We start from the raw sequence: 21,551 nt of genomic DNA, 5'->3' as shown, positions 1-21,551 counted from the left end.
TCTTTTAGTAACTTCCACACCCCGAACATGGGGCTTGAACTCATGACCTGACATCAAGAGCCGCACGCACTTCTGGCTGAGCTACCCAGACGCCCCAGGCAATCTTTTAATACATTAAAAGTTCCTGAACCATGTGAATGCGTCACATCCTAAAAACACACTAACCACTGTCTTAAAGTTTAAAAGGTTCTGGAATTATATAGTGATGATGGTTGCAGAGCTTGTAAATATCCTAGAAAACAACGAATTGTATTTTTAAAGTGGTGACTATTATGGTATGTGAATTCTAATTTGAAGAAAATAATGTTAAGAACTACAGAAGGATGCCTAGGAGTCTGCCAGGAGGCGAGAAGAATCTTTGCCGTCAAACTTGACCTGGACCCCGGTGTTAAAACCTGGAACTTTCCAGGTTCAGGGAGCGGTGTGGATAAAGGAAAGGAGGGGTGTGGAAAAGCAAGGTCCGTGTGTGCTGTCCCCGTCATAGGGGCATTGGCTAAGACCTTGTTGCAAAGGAGCCACAGCTGAACAACGAGGTCAGATGCAGGTCGGGCACGGCCCAAAAGGAAGACAGGGAGCTTTAAGGGACACGCAGATGGAAAGGAGGTGTGGGAGTGCTCCGGGGTGACCGTAGGGGACACTCACGGCAGAAACTGCTGTTTCTCCAGATTGGGGGCTGGAGCCCCCGGGCCCGGCAGGCGACTGCGAAGTTTTCCAGAGATCCACAGAGGGCATGGCGTAGGCCTCCAAACTGACAGAGGTTGTGGATACACTTGAGCAGGAAGGGCTTGAGGAACACGTAGGTGGCACACTCAGTCCAGGCCGGAGTCTGAAAGGCCGCCTGGCATTGTTCCTGGGCTCTCACTAGGTCATCTCTCCTGCAGCCTATATTTAGATTCTCCAGCTGTATTGCTTGGGTCTCCTGGCTCTCTTTTTGGCAACTGCAGAGGAGAAAAGGGTCATCACATGGACAGCCACTGCCCCACCTATGAAAATGACTTGGCCCTCCCAAGTGACTCAGAAGACCCCCTTGTCTTGTCTTCACTAGGAAGCTGGTCCAAGCTCCGGCTACCTTCCGGAAGCCTCAGTCCCTGTCCACACTCTGAAGCGAAGAAAGGAAGGCTCATGTGTCCCCAGATAGGTTCTGGGGACCCAGAAGCCATCCTCTGTCAAGTTGCACACATACAGGAACACTCCAGTCTTCCTATCCCTGGCACGCTACACAGTCCGGGATCCCAACTCCTGTTCCTATGAAAGGTTAGAGGCTTTGGGGACAATTACTTTGGGTGAGACTCCTTATCTTGCCAACTCTCCACAAATTCAGCGTCATTCTGGGCTAATTCGTCATTGGGCATCATGAGCTCATCCTCTTCCTCACCATTGAAGTTTCTGCACAAGCCACAGACCTGGGTGGGCAAAAGGGTTCTGGGCACCAGGGAAGCAAAAAAGGCTTTTTTGGGGTGCCTGGATGGCTCAGTTAAGCGTCCAACTTTGGCTCAGGTCATGATCTCATGGTTTGTGGGTTCGAGCCCCGCATTGGGCTCACTGCTGCCAGGGCAGAGCCCGCTTCAGATCCTCTGTCTGCCTCTCTCTCTGCCCCCACCCCCCTCCCGCTCTCACTTGCTTTCTTTCCTTCTTTCTCAGAAAGAAGGAAAGAAGGAAAGGAAGGAAGGAAGGAAGGAAGGAAGGAAGGAAGGAAGAAAGAAAGAAAGAGAAAGAAAGAAAGAAAGAAAGAAAGAAAGAAAGAAAGAAAGAAAGAAAGAAAGAAAGAAAGAAAGAAAGAAAGAAAGAAAGAAAGAAAGAAAGAAAAAGGAGACTTTTTCATATGGCATGGGCCCGCATTTCCACTCCTAAGAAACAGGCGCACTCCCAGCCCTCCTCCATTCTGGGGAGTGACCAGTTAGGTCTGGAGAGGGCTCGGCCCTCTTGAGACAGACTCCCCTAGAGAAGAGCCAGGGGATTCCCCCACCTTTTGGTAATAGGCTGCAGGGAGCTGGACCTCAAAGAAATCTTTGCCGTCAAACTTGACCTGGACCCCGGTGTTAAAAATTTTTTTTTTTCAACGTTTATTTATTTTTGGGACAGAGAGAGACAGAGCATGAACAGGGGAGGGGCAGAGAGAGGGGGAGGGGCAGAGAGAGAGGGAGACACAGAATCGGAAACAGGCTCCAGGCTCCGAGCCATCAGCCCAGAGCCCGACGCGGGGCTCGAACTCACGGACCGCGAGATCGTGACCTGGCTGAAGTCGGACGCTTAACCGACTGCGCCACCCAGGCGCCCCACCCCGGTGTTAAAATAGAGTACGGTGCTGTTGCCAACAATACTGATTCTGAGCCCTCGGATCTCGGTGGCGAAGGGAAAGGTGACCTGTGTGCCGTTGATCTACAGAAGAGGGCAGGGCAGGTGAGTGGGAAGAGGGACCTGAGCCCGCTCCCCAGAGCTGGCCTCCTCCCTTCCCCCCCACACCACCCAGCTCACCAGCACACGGTGGTCCTTTATCAAGGTAATGAGGGTATTAAAGAAGTCAACGTTGACCTGGTGGAGGTAGGAAACAGCGGACTGGCCTCTCTTCTTCCCATACTTGACGCTGATCTTGAAGAAAGGCAGGTCCATGGTGGGGTGGCACACTTTCACCAGGATACCAGTGCAGGTGTCCCTGATGGTGTGGTAAGTGCCATCGAAGCTCAGGTACTGAGAGTGGTTTGAGGTACGGCACACTCCCATACCTGGCAGAGAGAGACGGGTTGCTGAGGAGTGGTCCAGCCTCTCCGAGAACAAGTGCTCTCCCCATCTGTGAGGAGAGCTGAAGGTGAAGGAGGCCCCACAGGGAGGGGAGAAGAGAAATAAAGGCTCGGTGGCCAGGCTAGGATGAGGCTTGGGGGTGGAAGGGGCGCTATTCTGCCAGAGAATGTGGCATCATAATGGGACTCACAATGTCCCATCTAAGTTCACGGCCGGGACAGCCATGAGTGAACACGAGGAGCCCTTTCCAAAGGCACAAGGGTCATCATTTCCAGTCAGAAGTTCTTTGGGACCCCGGACATAGGAGCCCAAGAGCTATAGATGATGGGAGAGGGTGAGGAGGAGTTGGGGACAGCAGTCTCAGTGACACCGGGATCCTCCTGTGTGCTCAAGGGCCTTCTACCTGAAGCCCGGCAGCGTAGCAGCCCATCCAGGGGCCAGCACATCTGGCCAGGCTTGCAGGCGGCCTGCTGGCAGGAGGTGGCGTTACGAATGGAGCAGGTGCAGAGCCTGGAACAGGTGTGGTCCGCGTACCATCTCTCCCCGACCTGTGGGATGTGGGCGTCAGCAGAGTCCATGGAGGTTTGGAAGCCAGAGTTGGATCGAACCCTCTACCCCGGGCGCCCCCTCCGGCTCGCTCCCCTTGGCTGCTTGCCTCCATCCCCAGACTTTCTCAGCCTTCGGGCTTCTGGGCTTGCTGCTCAGCCCCTAGCACTGGCCCCGCCGCCTTACCCCTTCACAGGCTCTGAGGCCTCCTGCTCCCCAAACATGTGGCGCTGCGATCCGGCCTCTCACCGGGTGGTAGTAGCCCTCCTGGTCGACGCAGCCGCACTGGCTGAGGGGCACACAGGAGGTTCCACTCAGGATGTGACCTTTCTGGCACTCACAGCCCTCCGTACAGGGCAGTGCTGCTGGGCAGTCTCTGGGGGCCGTCAGGCTGAGGCAGGTGGCTGGGCAGGGGTTGGCACAGGGGCTGTAGCTGCTGCTGCACGGGCACTTCAGAGCTAAGAAGAAACCAGTGTCAGGGGCGCCTGGGTGGCTCAGTCGGTTAAGTGGCCGACTTCGGCTCAGGTCAAGATCTCGCGGTCTGTGAGTTCGAGCCCCGCGTCGGGCTCTGTACTGACAGCTCAGAGCCTGGAGCCTGTTTCAGATTCTGTGTCTCCCTCTCTCTGACCCTCTCCCGTTCATGCTCTGTCTCTCTCTGTCTCAAAAATAAATAAACGTTAAAAAAAATTAAAAAAAAAAAAAAAAAAGAAACCAGTGTCAGGAAGGGCAGTGATTTCCAGCACCCTGAGCTCGGGGCATCGAGAGCTCCCAGAGAATGTTCATCAGATGAATGGATGAACACAATGAGATCTATCCATACAGTGGAATATTACTCAGTCTTTAAAAAGACATTCTGGGGGCACCTGGGTGGCTCAGTCGGTTAACAGTCTGACTTCGGATTGGGTCATGATCTCAGGGTTCGTGAGTTTGAGCCCCGTGTCGGGCTCTGTGCTGACAGCTCGGAGCCTGGAGCCTGCTTCAGATTCTGTGTCTCCCTCTCTCTCTGCCCCTCTCCTCACGTTCTGTCTCTCTGTCTTTCTCTCAAAAATAAATTTAAAAAAAAAATTTTTTTTAACGTTTATTTATTTTTGAGACAGAGAGAGACAGAGCATGAACAGGGGAGGGGCAGAGAGAGAGGGAGACACAGAATCCAAAACAGGCTCCAAGCTGTCAGCACAGAGCCCGACGCGGGGCTCGAACTCACGAACTGTGAGATTATGACCTGAGCTGAAGTCGGACGCTTAACCGACCAAACCACCCAGGCGCCCCTCAAAAATAAATTTTTTAAAAATTTAATTAAAAAATGAATAAACATTAAAAAAAGTTTTAAGTCATTAAGATGGGAAATTTTATGTTATGTATATTTTACCACAATTAAAAAAAAAAAAAGAGTTCCCTGAAAAGAGAGGAAGGAAGAAAGGGAACAGAGCTGGCCCAGGTCAGAGGGGAAGGAGGCAGTAACCAAATGAGGGTAAACCGTCTTGGTGAAGAGAGAGTCAGATGGAGGAGGCTCCCAGAGTGGGGAGACAAGTTGAGGGTGGGGGTTGGGTTCGGAGAGACTGGAAGGCTGGGACAGGATGGGGGTTCCACATGGGGCTGAGGGCCGGGCTGTGACAGAAGAGCAGAGGAGCAGACTTTAAGGATAGGAAGAGAGACAGGGGTTCTGGCAGCCTCCTCCAGGCTTCGGGAGCAGGTGGTCGGGTCACTCACGGCAGAAGGTGCCATTCCGCCAGGAAGGGGCCTGGCCGGCATGGGCACACAGGGATGCATAGGCCTGCAGGGAGCGGCACAGGGTCAGGGTGTCCCCCTTGGTCCCACACTGGCCATACACACAGCTGGCGAAGCTGGACTGGGGAGGCACCACCCCGTGGCACTGAGAGAAGGGTCCTGGAAGATGAAACAACGTAGGTGTGAGGGCAGAGAGTCAGCTTGGAAGGGGAAAGAACCACGCGGCTGCCCTGCAGTGCATTCAACATCCATTTCAATCAAAACCCGTCATTATTGAGAAAGTACTGTCTGAGATGCAAAGAAAAAAGGTCCATCAGAGCTCCCGAGGTGAACACTGCCTCTGCCTTACCTTCCGCTTGCCTTCCCTCTGACTTTCTATTTCCTGTCTCATCCTTCCTCCCTGCTTGAGCAGTCCCCCTCCTCTGTCTCTGGCCAGGGGAGGAGAGCGCTGCGGCCACCAAGGGATGTGGCTTACCCTGAGGGTCCATTAAGACATCACAGTTCTTTTCCCAGCTGTTTGCCCCTCTGTTCTCCTGGCATCTGGAGGGCTTCGGACCCTTAGCAAAGCAGCTGAACAAGGAGAGGGGAAGGGACAGGAATTTAGGATTGGAGGAAGCTTCCCCAAAACTGAAGCGACAGTGGAGAGGGAAAATGGGAGGGGAATAAGAAGAGAACAAAGTGGTCCCTCAAGCAACAAGGTCAGAAGATGCAACAGGAAGGAAAGCATTTGGCACTCAGGATGGGATTCCCAAGGGGGCTGGCTCTCCAAAGAGACAGATGAGTAAGTGCAGAAGGCAAGCGGGGCGGCGGGGGACAACAACCTTGGGTCAGTTCGTCTCCGGAGAGATCAGGGACGCACAGAGGACCCCCCAGGCTGCCTGCCGAGGCTCCTCCCCAGCTCTGGCTCCCCGCATTCCCAGCTCACCCTGTTTCAGAGTAATCAGGGAACTTCCAGGCGACGCCCAGGCCATCCGAGCTGGCCACAGGCCTTTTGTCCAGGAGCAGATTGTCATCCAGGCTATTGTTGTTGTAGTTGCCTGGAGGAGGGTCCAGTTAGAGCCATACACCCTCTCCCAGGACCACCACCTTCCTCTTAGAAGAGACAGCTCGCTCTTCACTCAACAGACCACGGTTCATCTTTCTTTCTCTTTCCCTTTGGCCTTTTAACACCTACCCGCACGCACAAGCAGACAGGCCCTCAGGACGCCTACTGAAATCTGTGGATGAGCTGGTCTGGGACAAACTCTGGCCCATTGTCCCCACTTTGCCCGCAGATGCCCAGGGAACTCACCACACAGCCCGCAGAGCCGGCCAGCATAGGAGGAGGGCACTGTCACTTCGGCCAGATGCTTCCCATCGTAGCGAATTTGAAGCCCAAAGTCCGTGTAGAGGAGGATAAAGGAACCGCTAGGCCTTATGCTCACCCGGCCTTGTGCAGGCCACACAGGCAGGGCCACTCGGCGACCATTCAGCTACAGAGGCAGGGAGGACGCAGTAGGGAGAAGCCCTTGGGACAAGGACAACGGGGCCAGGACTAGGCAGCAGACAGTGATGGTGATGTGTCTGCGGAATTGGGGGCTGGATCTGCTGTGGGCTTCCCCCAGGGGCTCTAGAAGCCAGACAGGTGGGCCTGTGGGCAAGGAGGGTGCACAGAAGAGATGCTGGTGGTGCAGGGGCCAGGGGAGGCGGGCGGAGGCACGCACCATGACCTTGTGGCCTTTGATGAGCGAGATTCTCAGGTTGAAGATGTGCAGGTGAACGGATCTGACATAAGAGGCCTCCAAGTTCCCACCGTGAAACTCATTGGTGGCGCTCACGATGAAGTAGTTCTCTAGGGACCTAGACTGGCAAGGCCTGGTCAGGATGTAGCTGCAGGTGCCCATGAAGTGATGCAAAGCTCCGTCGAACGTCAGGTAGTGGGGGTCCCCTGAGACGGTGCAGGTGGCGGCCCCTGGGGTGAAGGAGATGGAATTCAGAGGTGCCCTGACCCTGAGCTGCTCTCTGGGCGAGTCCACATTGGAATGGGACCCTTGGCTCATCCTTGGCTCATCCGTGTGGTTGGCTCGGCCTAGAGTGGTCAAGCATAGGGACTGCCCCAACCTCACCGGGTCCACGCAGAGGCTGCTCAGGCTTGGGCCAACTGCCTTCCAGTCCCCCGTTAGACTCGGCTCTCTGGGGTGCCTGTTTTAGGGCAGAGCCATGCCCTCGCCCAAGGTCACGTGGGCAGCTCCCCCCGACCCCCACTCACCTTCCACCCGTCTGCTCACCTAGGGCATGGCAGCCATAGATGCCATCCTGCTGACGACAGACCTCCTGGGCCTGACACCTCCACTGTGTGCAGCGAATTTTATTGTTGCTCTCGCAGGTACAGAGCTGTCTGCAGCCTGGCTTGAACCACCGCTCCCCTACCTGGGGGATGGAAAGAAGAAAGGAAAGAGGTCATTCCCAGGTCTGTTATTCAGATCAGTGGGTTGCTCCCTGGGACCATTCCTGTCATCCCGAAGCTCCAGGCTTCACTGCAAGCCTGGCATTGGCTCACTTACTCAGCCATTCACTTCTTTGTTCCTTCACTTTTTCAACAGATATCTGTTTGTGCTAGGTGTTAGGGATTCAGGAATGAACTGGGTGGACAATGTTCCTGCCCTAACAGCTCATGATGGGGGGGTGGGGAGGGGGGGCAGTAAACAAGTAAACTAATGGATCAACTGTTCTAGCAGGATATGCACCTAAAGAAGACAATCAGGGGGCCCAATGAGAGTTTCCCGCCATCAACACGGACAATAAGCACGGGCTCAGGAAGTTTAGAGGAACGTCTTCTGACTTTGCTTATCAGGAAGGCTTCAAGGAGGCAGCATTTGAACAGAGCCTCAGAGGAGGTGAAGGATTCCAACAGGCACAGGTGGTGGGGGGCGGGCAGAGCAGAGATAGAGGGACTACAGACAAAGTAAAATTGAGGGGAGAGCAAGGCACAGACAGGGTATTCAGTAGGCTGACCCAGAGCTGGGCAGAGGGCTGTGATGGACGCCAGTGTCGTTCTCAGGGACAGGGCAAGGGACAGGCAAAGGAGGAAGAGAGAAACACCAGAGATGAGGGTCTGGCTTCAAATGTGCACATGGGGGTGGGGGGCCCAGAGGCTCACCTTGAAGTAGCCCACTGTGGGCTCGAGGCACCCACACTGGGAGTGGGGGACACACTGGAGACCGCTGAGGACGAAGCCCGGGTTGCACTCACAGCCCTCCACACACCGGTTCTGGCAGGCCATGCCAGAGAACCCAGAATGGCAGGTGGCGGGGCACACCCTGGCACACAGCGTGTACGTGCTATTGGGCGGGCAGGTCATTGCTGGAGGAGGGAGAAGCAGAGATGAGAAGGGCACAGGGCAGGACAGGGAAAAGGGAACGAAGGTGGGTTCAAAGCCCAGCGTTCAGAGGGCCCACAGCTAGAGGCTTCTGCCCAATCCTGAGAAGCAGAGGGTGACCCGGAGAAGGGTGACCAAGGAGCTCGGCTTCCACTCTGGGCCCAGAAAGTGGCCTGCTGGTAGCTACTAAGAGGCGGGTCTGGGGGAGCAGAAAGATCTGGGGGAGCAGACAGATCCAAACGTCTCAGCACTGCTGCTGTGTAGACATGCACTTGTCTACAGGGCAGAAGAAAAAGCCCATGAGGGCTCGATCAAGGGCACCGCCGCCTAAGCAGGCTCCCCAGAGGCCGTGAGGACACCGAGGCCGTGCAGATACACTTGCAAGCATTGCCCCGCATAGCCTCAGGCGGCCGGGGGTGCTTTCTGAGTCTGCAAGGGACTGTGATTTTTCTCCATGGCTATTTCTGCCTGCAGATTTCCCTGTGCACGTGTGGAATCAGAGGGGTTCAGCCAGGGGTCCCCCACGCCTGTGCCAACACTCAGATGCCCACCCTCTGCTCGCATCCGTGGGTGAAGGAAGGGGCCCTGCTGCGGGGCACAACTCACGGCAGAATTGGGGTCCCCTCCAAGGCTTCACGGCATAGCCAGCATCCTGGCAGATCTCAGTCAAGGCTGCCATATGGGCACACAGCACTGGCTGCAGCCCCTGGAATTTACACATGTCAAACGTGCAGCTCTTGAAGAACGAGGAGGCCTTGAGGTGAGGCAGACATGCCCTGAGGAGAGAGGCTGGGTCAGAGGAACAAGCCAGGTGCTCAGTGACCACCCTGCCTCCCGCGGCCCTAACCGGCTCCCTTCATACTCCGCGGGTGTCCAAGAGCCGTCCACAGAACTGTAGTCCCGACAGACTGTTCTGCAAGCCTGACTTGCACGAGGGAGGAACTGTGGGGTTCTTCTGGCACCTGGAAGAGACACCCCCCCCCCAACAGGCCCTGAAGGCTCGTCTCCACCCTGCCCCTACCCCAGCAGTCTCGCGGCTCTTGACGGCCCCTAGTGGACAGCTGCTGAACCCCAAGCCCGGGAGGAGGTGGGAAAACCTGGAACCGAGCAAACCGGAACAGAGGCTGCTCGGCATCCCCTGAGGACGACTGACAGCGTGGGGGCAAGCGTGGTGGTGAGGTGTTCCTGAACTTGGCCGGGACGGGAGCAGGGAGAAGAATGACAGAAGTTGCGGGGGCGGGGGGGTTGCAGGCGGGAGAGGAGAAGGAAGAAAAGGGGTGATGTCGGTCAGGGTGCACGGTTCTCAGAAGGGCAGAGGCAGGGGTGGCCACGTCCTCACTCCTTGTCCTCGTCCTCTGCCGTCTGCCAGCTGTTGCCCAGCTCCTCATCGTCCAGCGCTGGGCTGCCGTTGGGCTTCTGGTTGTCATTGCTACCGTCCCCGTCATAGTTGCCACAGAAGCCACAGAGTTTGCTAGAGTAGGTGCTGGGGGTGGGAGGGGAGGAGGAGGCGTTAATGGAGAGAAGGGGCTCCAGTCCCTGGAGGGACCACGCAGAGGGAAGGGCAGAGCTGGGGGCCTCGGGCAGGACACATCGGAGGACTAACAGGCGCACGTTGCAAACAAGAGCCTGTGCCAGGCGCCCTGCGCACAAGGACCTCACAGACCTTCCCCCCCCCCCCCCCCCGCCCCTGAGCCATCCTCACTACTCTGCTCATGCCCCATCTTCTTGCTGGCCCTACAAATGTGGGAACCAAAGGCAAAAAGATATATAGATAAAATTACATTTCCTTATAACCTGCAGCCCTTTGACAAATTCTTTTTTTTATGTTTATTTATTTTTGAGAGAGAGAGAGAAAGCGGGAGTGCACGCAAGCAAGCAGGGGGAGAGGCAGAGAGAGGGGGACAGAGGATCTGAAGCAGGCTCTGTGCTGATAGCAGAGAGCCCAACGCGGGGCTCGAACCCATGAACCGTGAGATCATGACCCGAGCTGAAGTTGGACACTTAACCGACTGAGCCACCCAGGTGCCCCAACAAATACTCGAGACAGGCAGAGTAAGCTGTTCCTCCAGGAACTCCATCTGTCTTAATATTAATACTTTGTTAGAGGGAAGGACAACCGTAGCTTGGCAACAGCTAGACCTCTGGGATCCTGTGAGTCTCCTTTGGAAGCTTCTGCTTATCTTTACTTCCCCAACTCCCAAGTCTATAATCAGGCACCCCTCAATCCCAGTGCAGCTCTCTCTGCTCATGGGTCCTGTCCCTGTGCTTTAATAAAACCACTTTTTGGGTTGCCTGGGTGGCTCAGCCGGTTACGTGTCTGACTTTGCTCAGGTCATGATCTCTCGGTTCATGAGTTCAAGCCCCGCATCGGGCTCTGGGCTGACAGCTCAGAGCCTGGAGCCTGCTTCACATTCTGTGTCTCCTTCTCTGTCTCTGCCCCTCCCCGCTTGTGTGCTCTCTCTCTCTCTCTCTCTCTCAAAAATAAATAAACATTAAAAAAATGTTTTTAAAAAATTCTTTTTCATTGTCGACTCCAAAGCCCAGCATTTCAAACCACACCACGACAACATTCCCACATTCCCGGTTTTCCATGCATTTGCCGTTTGCTATCTGCAAAGACATTCTTTCCCTTGTTTGTCCGTCCTGGGAACCACCCTTTCTTGAGACTGGGGTCAAGTGACCACTCTTCAGGAAGCTCCCAAGACCCATTAGCCACTCGTTCTAGGACACTCCCAAAGCATCGTGTGTATATCCTGCTATTATCATTCTGCCCAGAAACCAATTTCTCCTGTCTCCTCATCCAAAGGGAGGCGGGAACTAGATGCTTCCCATCCAAAGATTGAAAATTAGTGCCTGGACGGGAGGGGGAGGAGGAGGGCAAGGTCCTGGGAGGGGGAGGGGACAGAGCAGGTCGGGGGAGTGGCAGCAGCACCGAAGGGCACCCCTCACCTGGGCACACTTATATACAGCTGCTGGTTGCCATCCCATCTCACCCGCAAACCAAACGCCGTCTGCAGTTCCACAAACCGCCCACTTGAAGCCAGGAAGATTCCTTTAGAAGGTACCGCTGGGAGAGAGACTTGCTTCCCCCCAACCTGGTAGGCGGGGCAAGGGAGGAGACCAGGAGACAGACGGAAAGTCAAGGAGAACCCCCACCCCCACCCCCACCCGGAGAGACAGACAGAAAGTCAAGGAGAACGCCCCACCCAGAGACAGATGGAAAGTCAAGGAGAACCACCCCCCGCCGCCCCACAGATTCCCACATCCACGCTGGAAGGCACGGCAGCATCCACGGCAATCCTCAGTAGCACACAGAATGCTCTGGAACCCGTCCCTGAGAGGTCTGGAGGTGGCAGGAGCTGGCTGGAACACCGCGGCCCACGGGACAGGCTACAGCCAAGGTCTGGAAGCATTGGCAGGACTGAACAGAAAACCAGACTCACCAGCGTGCGCCTGTCCCTGAGCAGGGTGATGGTGATCTCATGCAGGGTCACGTAGACTTTGCTCAGGCAGGACAGGCCTTCCTGTCCTCGATCTTCATTCTTTGCCGCCACCCTGAAGAATGGCTCTGGGTGGGGAGAGGGGTGAAGAGCACCCAGGGGCCCATTCAACAAGCATGTCTGAGCGTCCACTGAGGGTGGCGCCCACACCTGGCACTGCGGGGCTAAAGGAGCACAAAGTGTGGGGCGTGACTGTCTGCCTTCTTCCAGAACAGCCTGTACTGTGCTGAGACTCTGTGCCCCCTCAGTGGGCCAGGGCACCCTCTGGGGCAGGGCATTCGTAATAGCTCTCTCGTCCCTTCATTGCCATTATTCCAGGTAGGCCTTCAGTAAAAGCTGGCCAGGGAGACAAACTCCTAAAGAGGCATTCTCTTAAAGGGCATCCTGAGTAAGTCCTGCTTCTGGGGTGGACATGTCCACTTTTACGTCACCCAAGACATTGTTCCCATCTTGCTCCTCCCATCGGCTCCCCAGCCCTTTCCTGCCGCTCGCTGTTCCCAGCTGTTCTGAACTTGGACCCCTGGCCCAGGCATCTCCAGGGCCATACCTGTCGAGTTGCCACAAGGTTGGGCCAAGACGTAGGTGCATTTGCCCATGAAGTTGAAGTGTCTTCCATCAAAGGTGAGATAGTGCGGGTCTCCGTAGACGGCGCAGGTGGCGGTGCCTGCTGGGGTGAGGGGCACAGGCAGCGGGCTGCTGCCACTGCTCCGAGCAGCACCTCACCCACCCAGTGGCATGCCCCAGCTCCTCTGGTCAAGGGACCCTGGTGCCATACCCACTCTGACCAGCTGGCTGGCGGGGTAGCGTGCAGGGAGAGGCTCACCGTAGGGTTGGCACCCGTAGTGGCCGTTCTTCAGCTGGCACACTGTGTGAGTCCCACACTGAGAGATCTGGCACTCCATCCGACTGCCAGGCCTGCAGCGGCAACGTTCTGTGCAGTTGGAGCTGAACCACTCTGCCCCAGGCTGGGAGCAGGGGGTCCGGAGTTAGACACTATAGCTCTTGGGGTCCTTCCCCCTTCACCACCACACCTGCAGACCTAACTTGGCGCATACCCTTCCTCTTCCCACGGCCCTGCCAGATAGCCCTGCTCACCACAGGACATTTGCACGTGCTTCCCTCTTGTCCTGGAATGCTCTTCCCCCTCCTTTCTAAATCATTTTTATGTAACCAGCTCAAGGGTCACTACTTGCTCAGGAAGACTTCTCAGACTCCCTGACGAGGTCACCCTCACAGCTTTGGGTACCTTTCCTTCCCAGGACTTACCACAACTGTACTTTCATATTAATTCCTGTGATTGTTCGATTGCAAGCACTCTGTAAGGGACCATGGCTCTTTACTCACTATCAGAGCCGCAACACATAGTACAGTGTTTGGCAGGAGCTCTCATCCAAGAAACCTTTGCTGTTGGGGCGCCTGGATGACTCAGTCAGTTAAGCTTCTGACTCCTGGTTTCAGCTCAGGTCATGACCTTATGGTTTGTGAGTTCAAGCCCTGCATTGGTCTCTTTGGTGACAGTGGGGAGCCTGCTTGAGATTCTCTCTCCTTCTCTCTCTGCCCCTGTCCCCCCCCACAATAAATAAACAATAAAGAAAAAGAAACCTATGCTGTGTCATAGTGAACCAAGATCCAATGTATCCCGCGGAATCTGAGAGCAAGGACCATGCCCTGTTTGGGATGGCCCCAATTCCAGGAGGGTGGAAAGGACTCAAGAAACGTTCCTTGAATGCATAAATGAATGTATAAGAAATGCATACATGACTCCAGGGGCAGGCAAGAAATGCTTAATGCTAATGGTTGTGATAGATCTTTCTGAGGCTGAAACTAATCCTAACACAGGGACACCCAGGAGACTAGTTAAAGGGAGGAGGGGGAGAAAGTGGTCCTCAAAGAGGCAGATAGGAACTCAGATGATCCATGGGGAAGAACACCTGAAGCTGAGACAAGCCACTGGACACTAGTGAAGAGCTTAATGCACTTTTTTTTTTTTTTTTTTTTAAGTAGGCTCCACGCCCAACGTGGGCTTGAACTCACAACTCACAACCCTGGGATCAAGTCACACACTCTACCAGCTGGGCCAGCCAGATGCCCCTAGCTTAATGCACTCATAATAGGCTGTGTATGATATTTACCATAATTAGCTAATAATAGTAACATTTATTAAGTACTTGGCCTGTGTTCAGACCTAATTTCAGCTTCACAACAGCCTTATGAGGTAGGTAGAAATTATTGTGTACACATTTCGTAGACACAGACACAGATCTGAAAAGATAGAGACACTTGCCCAAGGTCACCCAGCAAGTGAATGCTGGAGCTCAGATTAAAAAAAAAATTTTTTTTTAATGTTTATGTACTTTTGAGAGAGACAGAGACAGAATGCAAGCAGGGGAGGGGTGGAGAGAGAGGGAAGCAGAGAATCCAAGGCAGGCTCCAGGCTCTCAGCTGTCAGCACAGAGCCAGACGCAGGGCTCAAACCCAAGAACCGTGAGATCGTGACCTGAACCAAAGTCAGACGCTTAACTGACTGAGCCACGCAGGTGCCCCTGCTGGAGCCCAGATTTAAAGGCTCTGTCCAATACAGTGGCTACCAGCCACATGTGGCCATCGAGCTCTTGAAACGTGGCTGGCTCAAATTGAGATATGCCGTAAGTATAACATACACACTGGATTTTGAAGAATTAGTATGGAGGGGGGAAGGAATATAAATGATCTCATTAGGGGCGCCTGGGTGGCTCAGTCGGTTGCGCATCCGACTTCAGCTCAGGTCACGATCTCACAGTCCGTGAGTTCGAGCCCTGCGTCGGGCTCTGGGCTGATGGCTCAGAGCCTGGAGCCTGCTTCCGATTCTGTGTCTCCCTCTCTCTCTGCCCCTCCCCCGTTCATGCTCTGTCTCTGTCTCAAAAATAAATAAACGTTAAAAAAAACATTAAAAAAATAAATTATCTCATTAATAATTATTAGTTACACGTTGAAATGAGAATATTTGAGATTGAGTACATTACTGGAATTAATTTAACCTGTTTCTTTTTACTTTTTAAAAATGTGGCTATTAGGAAATGTGAAATAAAGCATGAGGCTTGTGTGCTATTTCTTCTGGACAGCGCTGGCTCAGAGCCTGTGCTCACGTGGAACCTTCCCAGGGGGGCCACCAATTAGGGGAGACAAGAACAGTCACTCCTCTGTTTTGACAGGATATGCAAGTTCCTTTGGAAGAAGATTCTGGAATGTTGTGTTCTGCCTTGAACACGCCTGAAGTTCTACTCAGCATCTGGGCTCCCTGTACATGCAGGGACCCCCCTGGCTTTCCTCAGGATGGAGATGAGGGCCTTGGACCACTAGGTTGGCCCAGCGTCTCATGCGTGGGGCCACGGGATTATGGAATGTTCTGCACAGCCTAGCCTAGCTGAGCCAAGGTGAGTACTCAGCACATATTTATTGTAGGAACAGAGATGACCATCAAAAGCCATATTGGGAATGAATGCCTCCAATATTGCATAACCTCTGCTTGTGAGCTGGCCCCTTGGGACTATCCCATGGGGACAGTCATCTCGTCTTGGGAGCAGATGGAGCCAGAACCCAGGTGTTCCACTCACAATCTCCCTCGGGGGCTCTGGGCACCCCAGCGGCCTTACCTTATAGTAATTGTTGTTGTAGAAGCAATTGCAGGACGAGGCATTGATGCAGAGGGATCCCCGAAACAAGAAGCCAGAATTGCAGACACAGCCAGGTTTGCAGAGGGGCCCACAGTTGGGCTTGGGTCTCTCACAGGATGCTGGGCAGGTGCAGCGCTCATAGTGGGCATTTGGGGGACACCTCGCTGAGAGGAAAACAGCCTGCATCAAGCCTTCACTCTACCGCTTTTTTCAGGGAGACTTCCTGTTCTCCTATACCCCCACATTCAAGTTCTCTACAAAGTAAGTCCATAATTTAGCCATAAAGAGGAGTGAAGATCCCTCATATGGATGGACTTGAATTTCTACAACACGGAAGAACCTTGAAAACATGATGTGGAGGGAAAGAAGCAGTCCAAAAGACCACATAGTACATCATGCTCCATGTGTGCAATGTCTAAAAGAGGCAAATCCGCAGAGACAGGAAGTTGATTAGTGGTTGCCAGGGCTTGGGGCATGGTGGGGGTTTGGGGAGAATGTGGAGTGACTGCTAACGGGTTTCTTTTTGGGGTGATAAAAATGTTCCAGAATTAGAAACTGATGTTTGCACAACGTTGTGAATATACGAAAACCACTGAATTGCAAACTTTAAAAGGATGCATCTTATACTATATGAATTATATCTCTATAAAAAGGAAGGCGTGTGGCATGCGACTGGCCCAGTCAGTGGAGCATGCAACTCTTGATCTCAGGGTTGTGAGTTAGAGCCCCACGTTGGGTGTAGAGATTACTTAAAAATAGAATCTTAAAAAAAAAAAAAAATGCTGTAAGTTCGGGACTTGACTCCCAACAACCTCCACCCCACCCATGCTCTGCTTCCCTCTTGGTCGGGGTGGTCCTCATTTTTTCAAAAGTTAACATGTCGCATTCATCTCTCTTCTAAGACTGCAGTTTTCTATTAGAAGCATTCATTTATCTAATTCTCTCTCCTACTCATGATCTCTTACTTTCTGCTGTCGGTTCGATGCTGTGTCACATACCTGGAGTGCGTCCAGGGGTTGTAGCGGTCGTGGAGGTACTTGGAGCAGTGGAAGGCATCACCAAGACTGTTGGCCCAATGGGTACAAGTGTTGGGCTCGGCTGGGGTATTGTAGGAACTGTGTGCCATTCAGTGGCAAAAGTAGATATTTTTGTGGGGATGCTGGGGTTTTTTGTAGGGACAGTGGGTTTTTCAGTAGGGATGGTGGTTTTTTCTGTGGGGACGGTAGGCCTTCCAGTAGGGACGGTGGTCTTTTCAGTGAGGACAGTGGATTTTTCTGTGGGGATGGTGGTCTTTTCAGTAGGGGTGGTAGGCCTTTCAGTGGGGACAGGGGGTTTTTCAGTGGAGACAGTGGTCTTTTCAGTGGGGACAGTGGGTTTTTCTGTGGGGATGGTAGGCCTTTCAGTAAGGATGGTGGGTTTTTCTGTGGGAAGTGTAGGTTTTTCTGTGTGGATGGTGGGTTTTTCTGTGGGGATGGTGGGCCTTTCAGTGGGGACAGTGGGTTTTTCTGTGGGAACTGTAGACCTTTCAGTGGGGATGGTGGGTTTTTCTGTGGGAAGGGTAGGTTTTTCTGTGTGGATGGTAGGTTTTTCTGTGGGAAGGATAGGTTTTTCTGTGGGGATGGTGGGCCTTTCAATGGAGACAGTGGGTTTTTCTGTAGGAACTGTGGGCCTTTCAGTGGGGACGGTGGGTGTTTCTTTAGGAAGGGTAGGTTTTTCTGTGGGGATGGTAGTCTTTTCAGTAGGGGTGGTGGGTTTCTCTGTGGGAAGGGTAGATTTTTCTGTGGGGATGGTGGGTTTCTCTGTGGGATGGGTAGGTTTTTCTGTGGGGATGGTGGTCTTTTCAGTAGGGGTGGTAGGTTTTTCTGTGGGGATGGTAGGCCTTTCAGTAAGGACGGTGGGTTTTTCTGTGGGAAGGGTAGGTTTTTCTGTGTGGATGGTGGGTTTTTCTGTGGGAAGGGTAGACTTTTCTGTGGGGATGGTGGAACTTTCAGTGGGGACAGTGGGTTTTTCTGTGGGCACTGTGGGCCTTTCAGTGGGGACGGTGGGTTTTTCTTTAGGAAGGGTAGGTTTTTCTGTGGAGATGGTGGTCTTTTCAGTAGGGGTGGTGGGTTTCTCTGTGGGAAGGGTAGATTTTTCTATGGGAATGGTGGGCCTTTCAGTGGGCAGAGTGGGTTTTTCTGTGGGGACAGTGGACCTTTCAGTGTGGATGGTGGTCCTTTCAGTGTGGACAGTAGGTCTTTCTGTGTGGACAGTGGGCTTTTCTGTGGAGATACTGGGCTTTTCAGGGGGTATAGTGGACTTTTTAGTGGGGATGGTAGGTTTTCCAGTGGAGATGGTAGGCTCTTTGGGAAGGACAGTGGTCTCTTCAGAGGGCACAATGGTCTCTTCAGAGGGGATAGTGGTCTCTTCAGTGGGGACAGTGGGTTTTTTAGTGGGAATAGTGGGCTTTTCTGTTGGGACTATGGGCTTTACTGTGGTGACATTGGGTTTTTCTGTGAGGGCCATAGGTTTTATTTGGGGTGTCATAGGTTTTTCTGTGGGGGCCATGGGCTTTTCTGTGGGGACAGTGGATATTTCACTGGGGACAATGGGTTTTTCTGTGACAACCATGGGTTTTTCTGTGAGGACAGTGGGTTTTTCTGTGGGGGCCGTAGTTTTTTTTGGGGGGGAAATAGATATTTTGGGGAGGTTCATAGGTATTCCTGTGGGGGCCATGGGTTTTTCTGTGGGGACAGTGGATATTTCACTGGGGACAGTGGGTTTTTCTGTGGTGGTCATAGGTTTTTCTTTGGGGACTGTAGGTTTTTCTGTGGGAGTCCTAGGTTTTTCTGTGGAGACAAGGGTTTCAGAAGGGCCGGTGGGGGGAACTGGAGATTTGGAAGGAAGCACTGTTGGCATAGTTCCTGCAAAGAAAAAACAAACAAACAAACCAACCAACCAACCCTGGAGTTTAGTCGAAATCAGACCACCGCCCTCTTCACTCACTTCCAACTGGAGTGGGTGGCCTCAAAGGGTAATTTATTCACACCTCTCCTTCTACTCCCAACCCCAACCTTCACTCAACAAACTCTCAACAAACACTGCTCCTAATATATATCAGACGTCATGCCAGATACAAACGACACAACATGAATAGGATGTGGGTCCTCCCTTCAGGATCGCCATCTACTGGGTAAGGAATTCTGGATCTAGCCACAGAAATTCACTGCATCAAAGTCACATGCACACACGCAAGCATCCTGATGTCACCGAGAAGGCAGAATGTAGAACACAAAGCAGTGTGAAAATACAAGCACAGGAGAGAACTTGATTTTCAGCCATCTGACAGATGGTCATCCCGGAGCACCGCCCCCTTTCCGGGGCCTTGAGTTTTGTTTTACCTCTACAAGTCCCGTGATTGATCAAGATAAAACCCACAGCGACAACAAAGGCAGTGTTGGTCCCTCTGATGGCCTCCAATATCAGCTGAAGGGAATGAAGGACAGAGAAGAGAGAAGTCCAACTGAATCCATGGCACCTCAAGGATTCTCCCAGACAGCCTGTCCTCTGCCAAAAGGTCACCTTGTTCTAGGCTCAACAGTCCAACTCTGCCCTCACTCCTTTTCAGGATGCAGATATCCCTCTCAGGGACACTGAGTTCACCTCTGCTCTGCTCCCTTTCCAGCTCCCATCTCCTCAGCCCTGACTGTTCCCGGGTACTATGTCCCCCTCACCGGGCCCCACACCGGGCCCACTCTGTCTCTCACCTGCATGGGCTGTTGATGCCCCGAAGGGATAGTGACGGAGGTGTTCAGCCAGTCGGGGCTCTGAGACCCAACGCGGTGCCAGAGAGAAGTCGGGAAACTGCCTGCGGGACTCTCCAGCAGGAGATTGAGTTTAGCGCCCTCTCCTAGGCCGTACATGTGGTAAGCAAACTCCACACAGATCGCACTCGGGGCACAGAAGGGCCGGCTCACCAGTCTGCAAGACTGGCCTGCCTCAGAGAACTTGTCAGCCTGGACATAGATACAGCGACCTTCTGGGCAAAAGAAGGGAATCAAAAGAAAGGCAAGATGACAACCCCCACCCCCACCCCGAGGACACTCTCGTGTTGTTTTCTCTAGCAACACCTTGCAAACGAGGGTTTGACGCGAACACCAAAACTCCCCACGCTGTAAGCGGGTTTTTTTTTTTTCCTACTTGTTTTGGACTTCTAACTGAAGAAGGTAGGATCAGAAAGAAAGGGAAAACCAAACGAGCAACCCAGATTCCTTTGCTGGCTGCACCAGTAAATGTCTTAACTGAAAATGAGGTTGTGGATTTTGAAGGCTCGGGCTCAGTGAAGTGAGTTGCCTGCATTTTCTGGCGGTTTCAGTGACCCCACAGGCAGGAGAATCTTCAACCCGTTCGATTTCTGTCATCTCCCCAGCTCGGACCCATGGTGGCTTCCCAATAAATACCTGCCGGCTGACCGTCGCCACCTACAATATCTTCTCCCAGGAATCCTACCAGCCAACTCCCCAGCTGGGAGAGGATTCAGTAATTCGTTGGCCTGGGAGATCCTCAATCTCCTCACCTCCATTAGGGGAACCTCCAAAAGCGCCTGTACCCTGCATGTGCATATTTTTACTTCCCCGGGTCCAGTGTCCACCATCCCCTGATGCCTGGGCCCAGTCACAGAAGGGATGGGCATCATCGTCAAAGTCACACTGAGGAAAGCTCTCTAGGGGATCAAAATGGGAGATGTGAGAAATTTGGGCCATGCCCTCTATTTCTCCCCTATCTTGCCCTCCCACCCCCCCACCCCCACCGCCCGTTTTGATGATCTGGTGGAGGCCCTGCTTCTCCCAGGGCCTTGCTCTCACCCCCACAGGGAGCAATGCTGATCGCATCCACTGCCACAGCTGGCTCTGGGGTCTCTCCAAACACACCCACCACAGTGAACTGAAGAGAAAGAGAGAGAAAGGGGACTGGGAGTGAAAAAAGAGCCCAAATGCCCAAACCACCCCCCACCATCTAATTTTACTCTATTCAGGAACCCAGACACCCTGCTCCCAGCGCCCAGACCCTCACTCCACTTCAATATCAGAAGTGCCTACCCTGTGCAAGGGGTCCTGACCTTTGCTCCTCTGTATCTGAATTTCTCCCTGGGCTGTGTAATTGACAGTAACAGGCTGCCAATTGGGTCCAGGTTGTCCTGAGAAGAGAGTGTGTTTCCTGATGCTGCCTGCAAATGAAAGGAATCAGAGAGAGAATTGACTTATTAAGGGGACTGAAAATGACCTCAAACCTGTACTCAGGGGGTGCCTGGGTAGTTCCGTGGGTTAAGCGTCTGACTTTGGCTCAGGTCATGATCTCACGGTCTCTGAGCTCGAGCCTCACGTCGGGCTCTGTGCTGACAGCTCAGAGCCTGGAGCCTGCTTCACATTCTGTGTCTCCCTCTTTCTCTGTCCCTTCCTTGCTCACGCTCTGTCTCTCTCTCTGTCTCTCAAAAATAAACACTTTTTAAATTAGGAAAAAAAATCCTATACTCAGAAAGAAGAGTAGCTAAGGGAATACTGGGAGTGTATCCCCCTCTCCCAAATGCAAGCACATCCTTCTCTCTCACTCTCCTGGTACTTTTATCTGTTTTTCTAGAAGCCAGCACTCTCCCAGCTTCCCAGTTCTACTCCACACAATAATCTTGCATATATCCTAGATTTCCCTAGAAATATGGGATGCCCCATATTTTCCTGTCAATTCAACCCTGGGAGACGAGATAAGCATAAATCCTGCAAATGCCAGTCTCACCCAAGACAGAAGCATAGATGGCGAGGGCTGCACCAGGTGACTGGCCATAGAGGATGTAGTGGAAGGACAGGCTCAAACAGCCAGAGGACTGGCTCAGGGGGCTCAGGAGGACAGATTTCTGCCGCAGTTTTGCATTCTTGGGGTCCAGGAGCATGTAGAAGCCACCTATAAAGTAAAAGGCCAGTTAGGTGGGGTGGCTGAAATTGAGGGATAGGACCCTGTGACCGCAGGGGTCCCGGGCCTGGGAAGCCCCAACAG

The 21,551-nt window shown here is 53.2% G+C and overlaps 1 protein-coding gene across 1 annotated transcript in view; it reads right to left on the bottom strand.

Annotated features, from left to right (window-relative positions):
• Positions 1-21,551, bottom strand: part of ZAN (zonadhesin) — a 38,961-nt gene that overhangs the window by 10,897 nt on the left and 6,513 nt on the right. The window contains 29 exon segments of the mRNA XM_086691889.1: positions 643-938; positions 1,279-1,403; positions 1,967-2,045; positions 2,294-2,379; positions 2,476-2,723; positions 3,143-3,287; positions 3,535-3,743; positions 4,996-5,172; positions 5,489-5,583; positions 5,939-6,050; positions 6,305-6,485; positions 6,717-6,964; positions 7,281-7,422; positions 8,153-8,355; positions 8,978-9,151; positions 9,230-9,333; positions 9,711-9,854; positions 11,321-11,466; positions 11,815-11,939; positions 12,419-12,535; positions 12,695-12,836; positions 15,504-15,688; positions 16,523-18,427; positions 18,905-18,989; positions 19,271-19,542; positions 20,080-20,226; positions 20,369-20,452; positions 20,644-20,730; positions 21,294-21,458. Of these exon segments, the coding sequence (XP_086548015.1) occupies positions 643-938; positions 1,279-1,403; positions 1,967-2,045; positions 2,294-2,379; positions 2,476-2,723; positions 3,143-3,287; positions 3,535-3,743; positions 4,996-5,172; positions 5,489-5,583; positions 5,939-6,050; positions 6,305-6,485; positions 6,717-6,964; positions 7,281-7,422; positions 8,153-8,355; positions 8,978-9,151; positions 9,230-9,333; positions 9,711-9,854; positions 11,321-11,466; positions 11,815-11,939; positions 12,419-12,535; positions 12,695-12,836; positions 15,504-15,688; positions 16,523-18,427; positions 18,905-18,989; positions 19,271-19,542; positions 20,080-20,226; positions 20,369-20,452; positions 20,644-20,730; positions 21,294-21,458 (6,228 nt within the window).

Source organism: Puma concolor, chromosome E3 (genome assembly GCF_028749965.1).
Source record: "Puma concolor isolate L17-30 chromosome E3, mPumCon1.1.hap2, whole genome shotgun sequence".
NCBI classification, from domain to species: Eukaryota; Metazoa; Chordata; class Mammalia; order Carnivora; family Felidae; genus Puma; species Puma concolor.
This window is presented reverse-complemented; position numbering and strand designations above follow the sequence as displayed.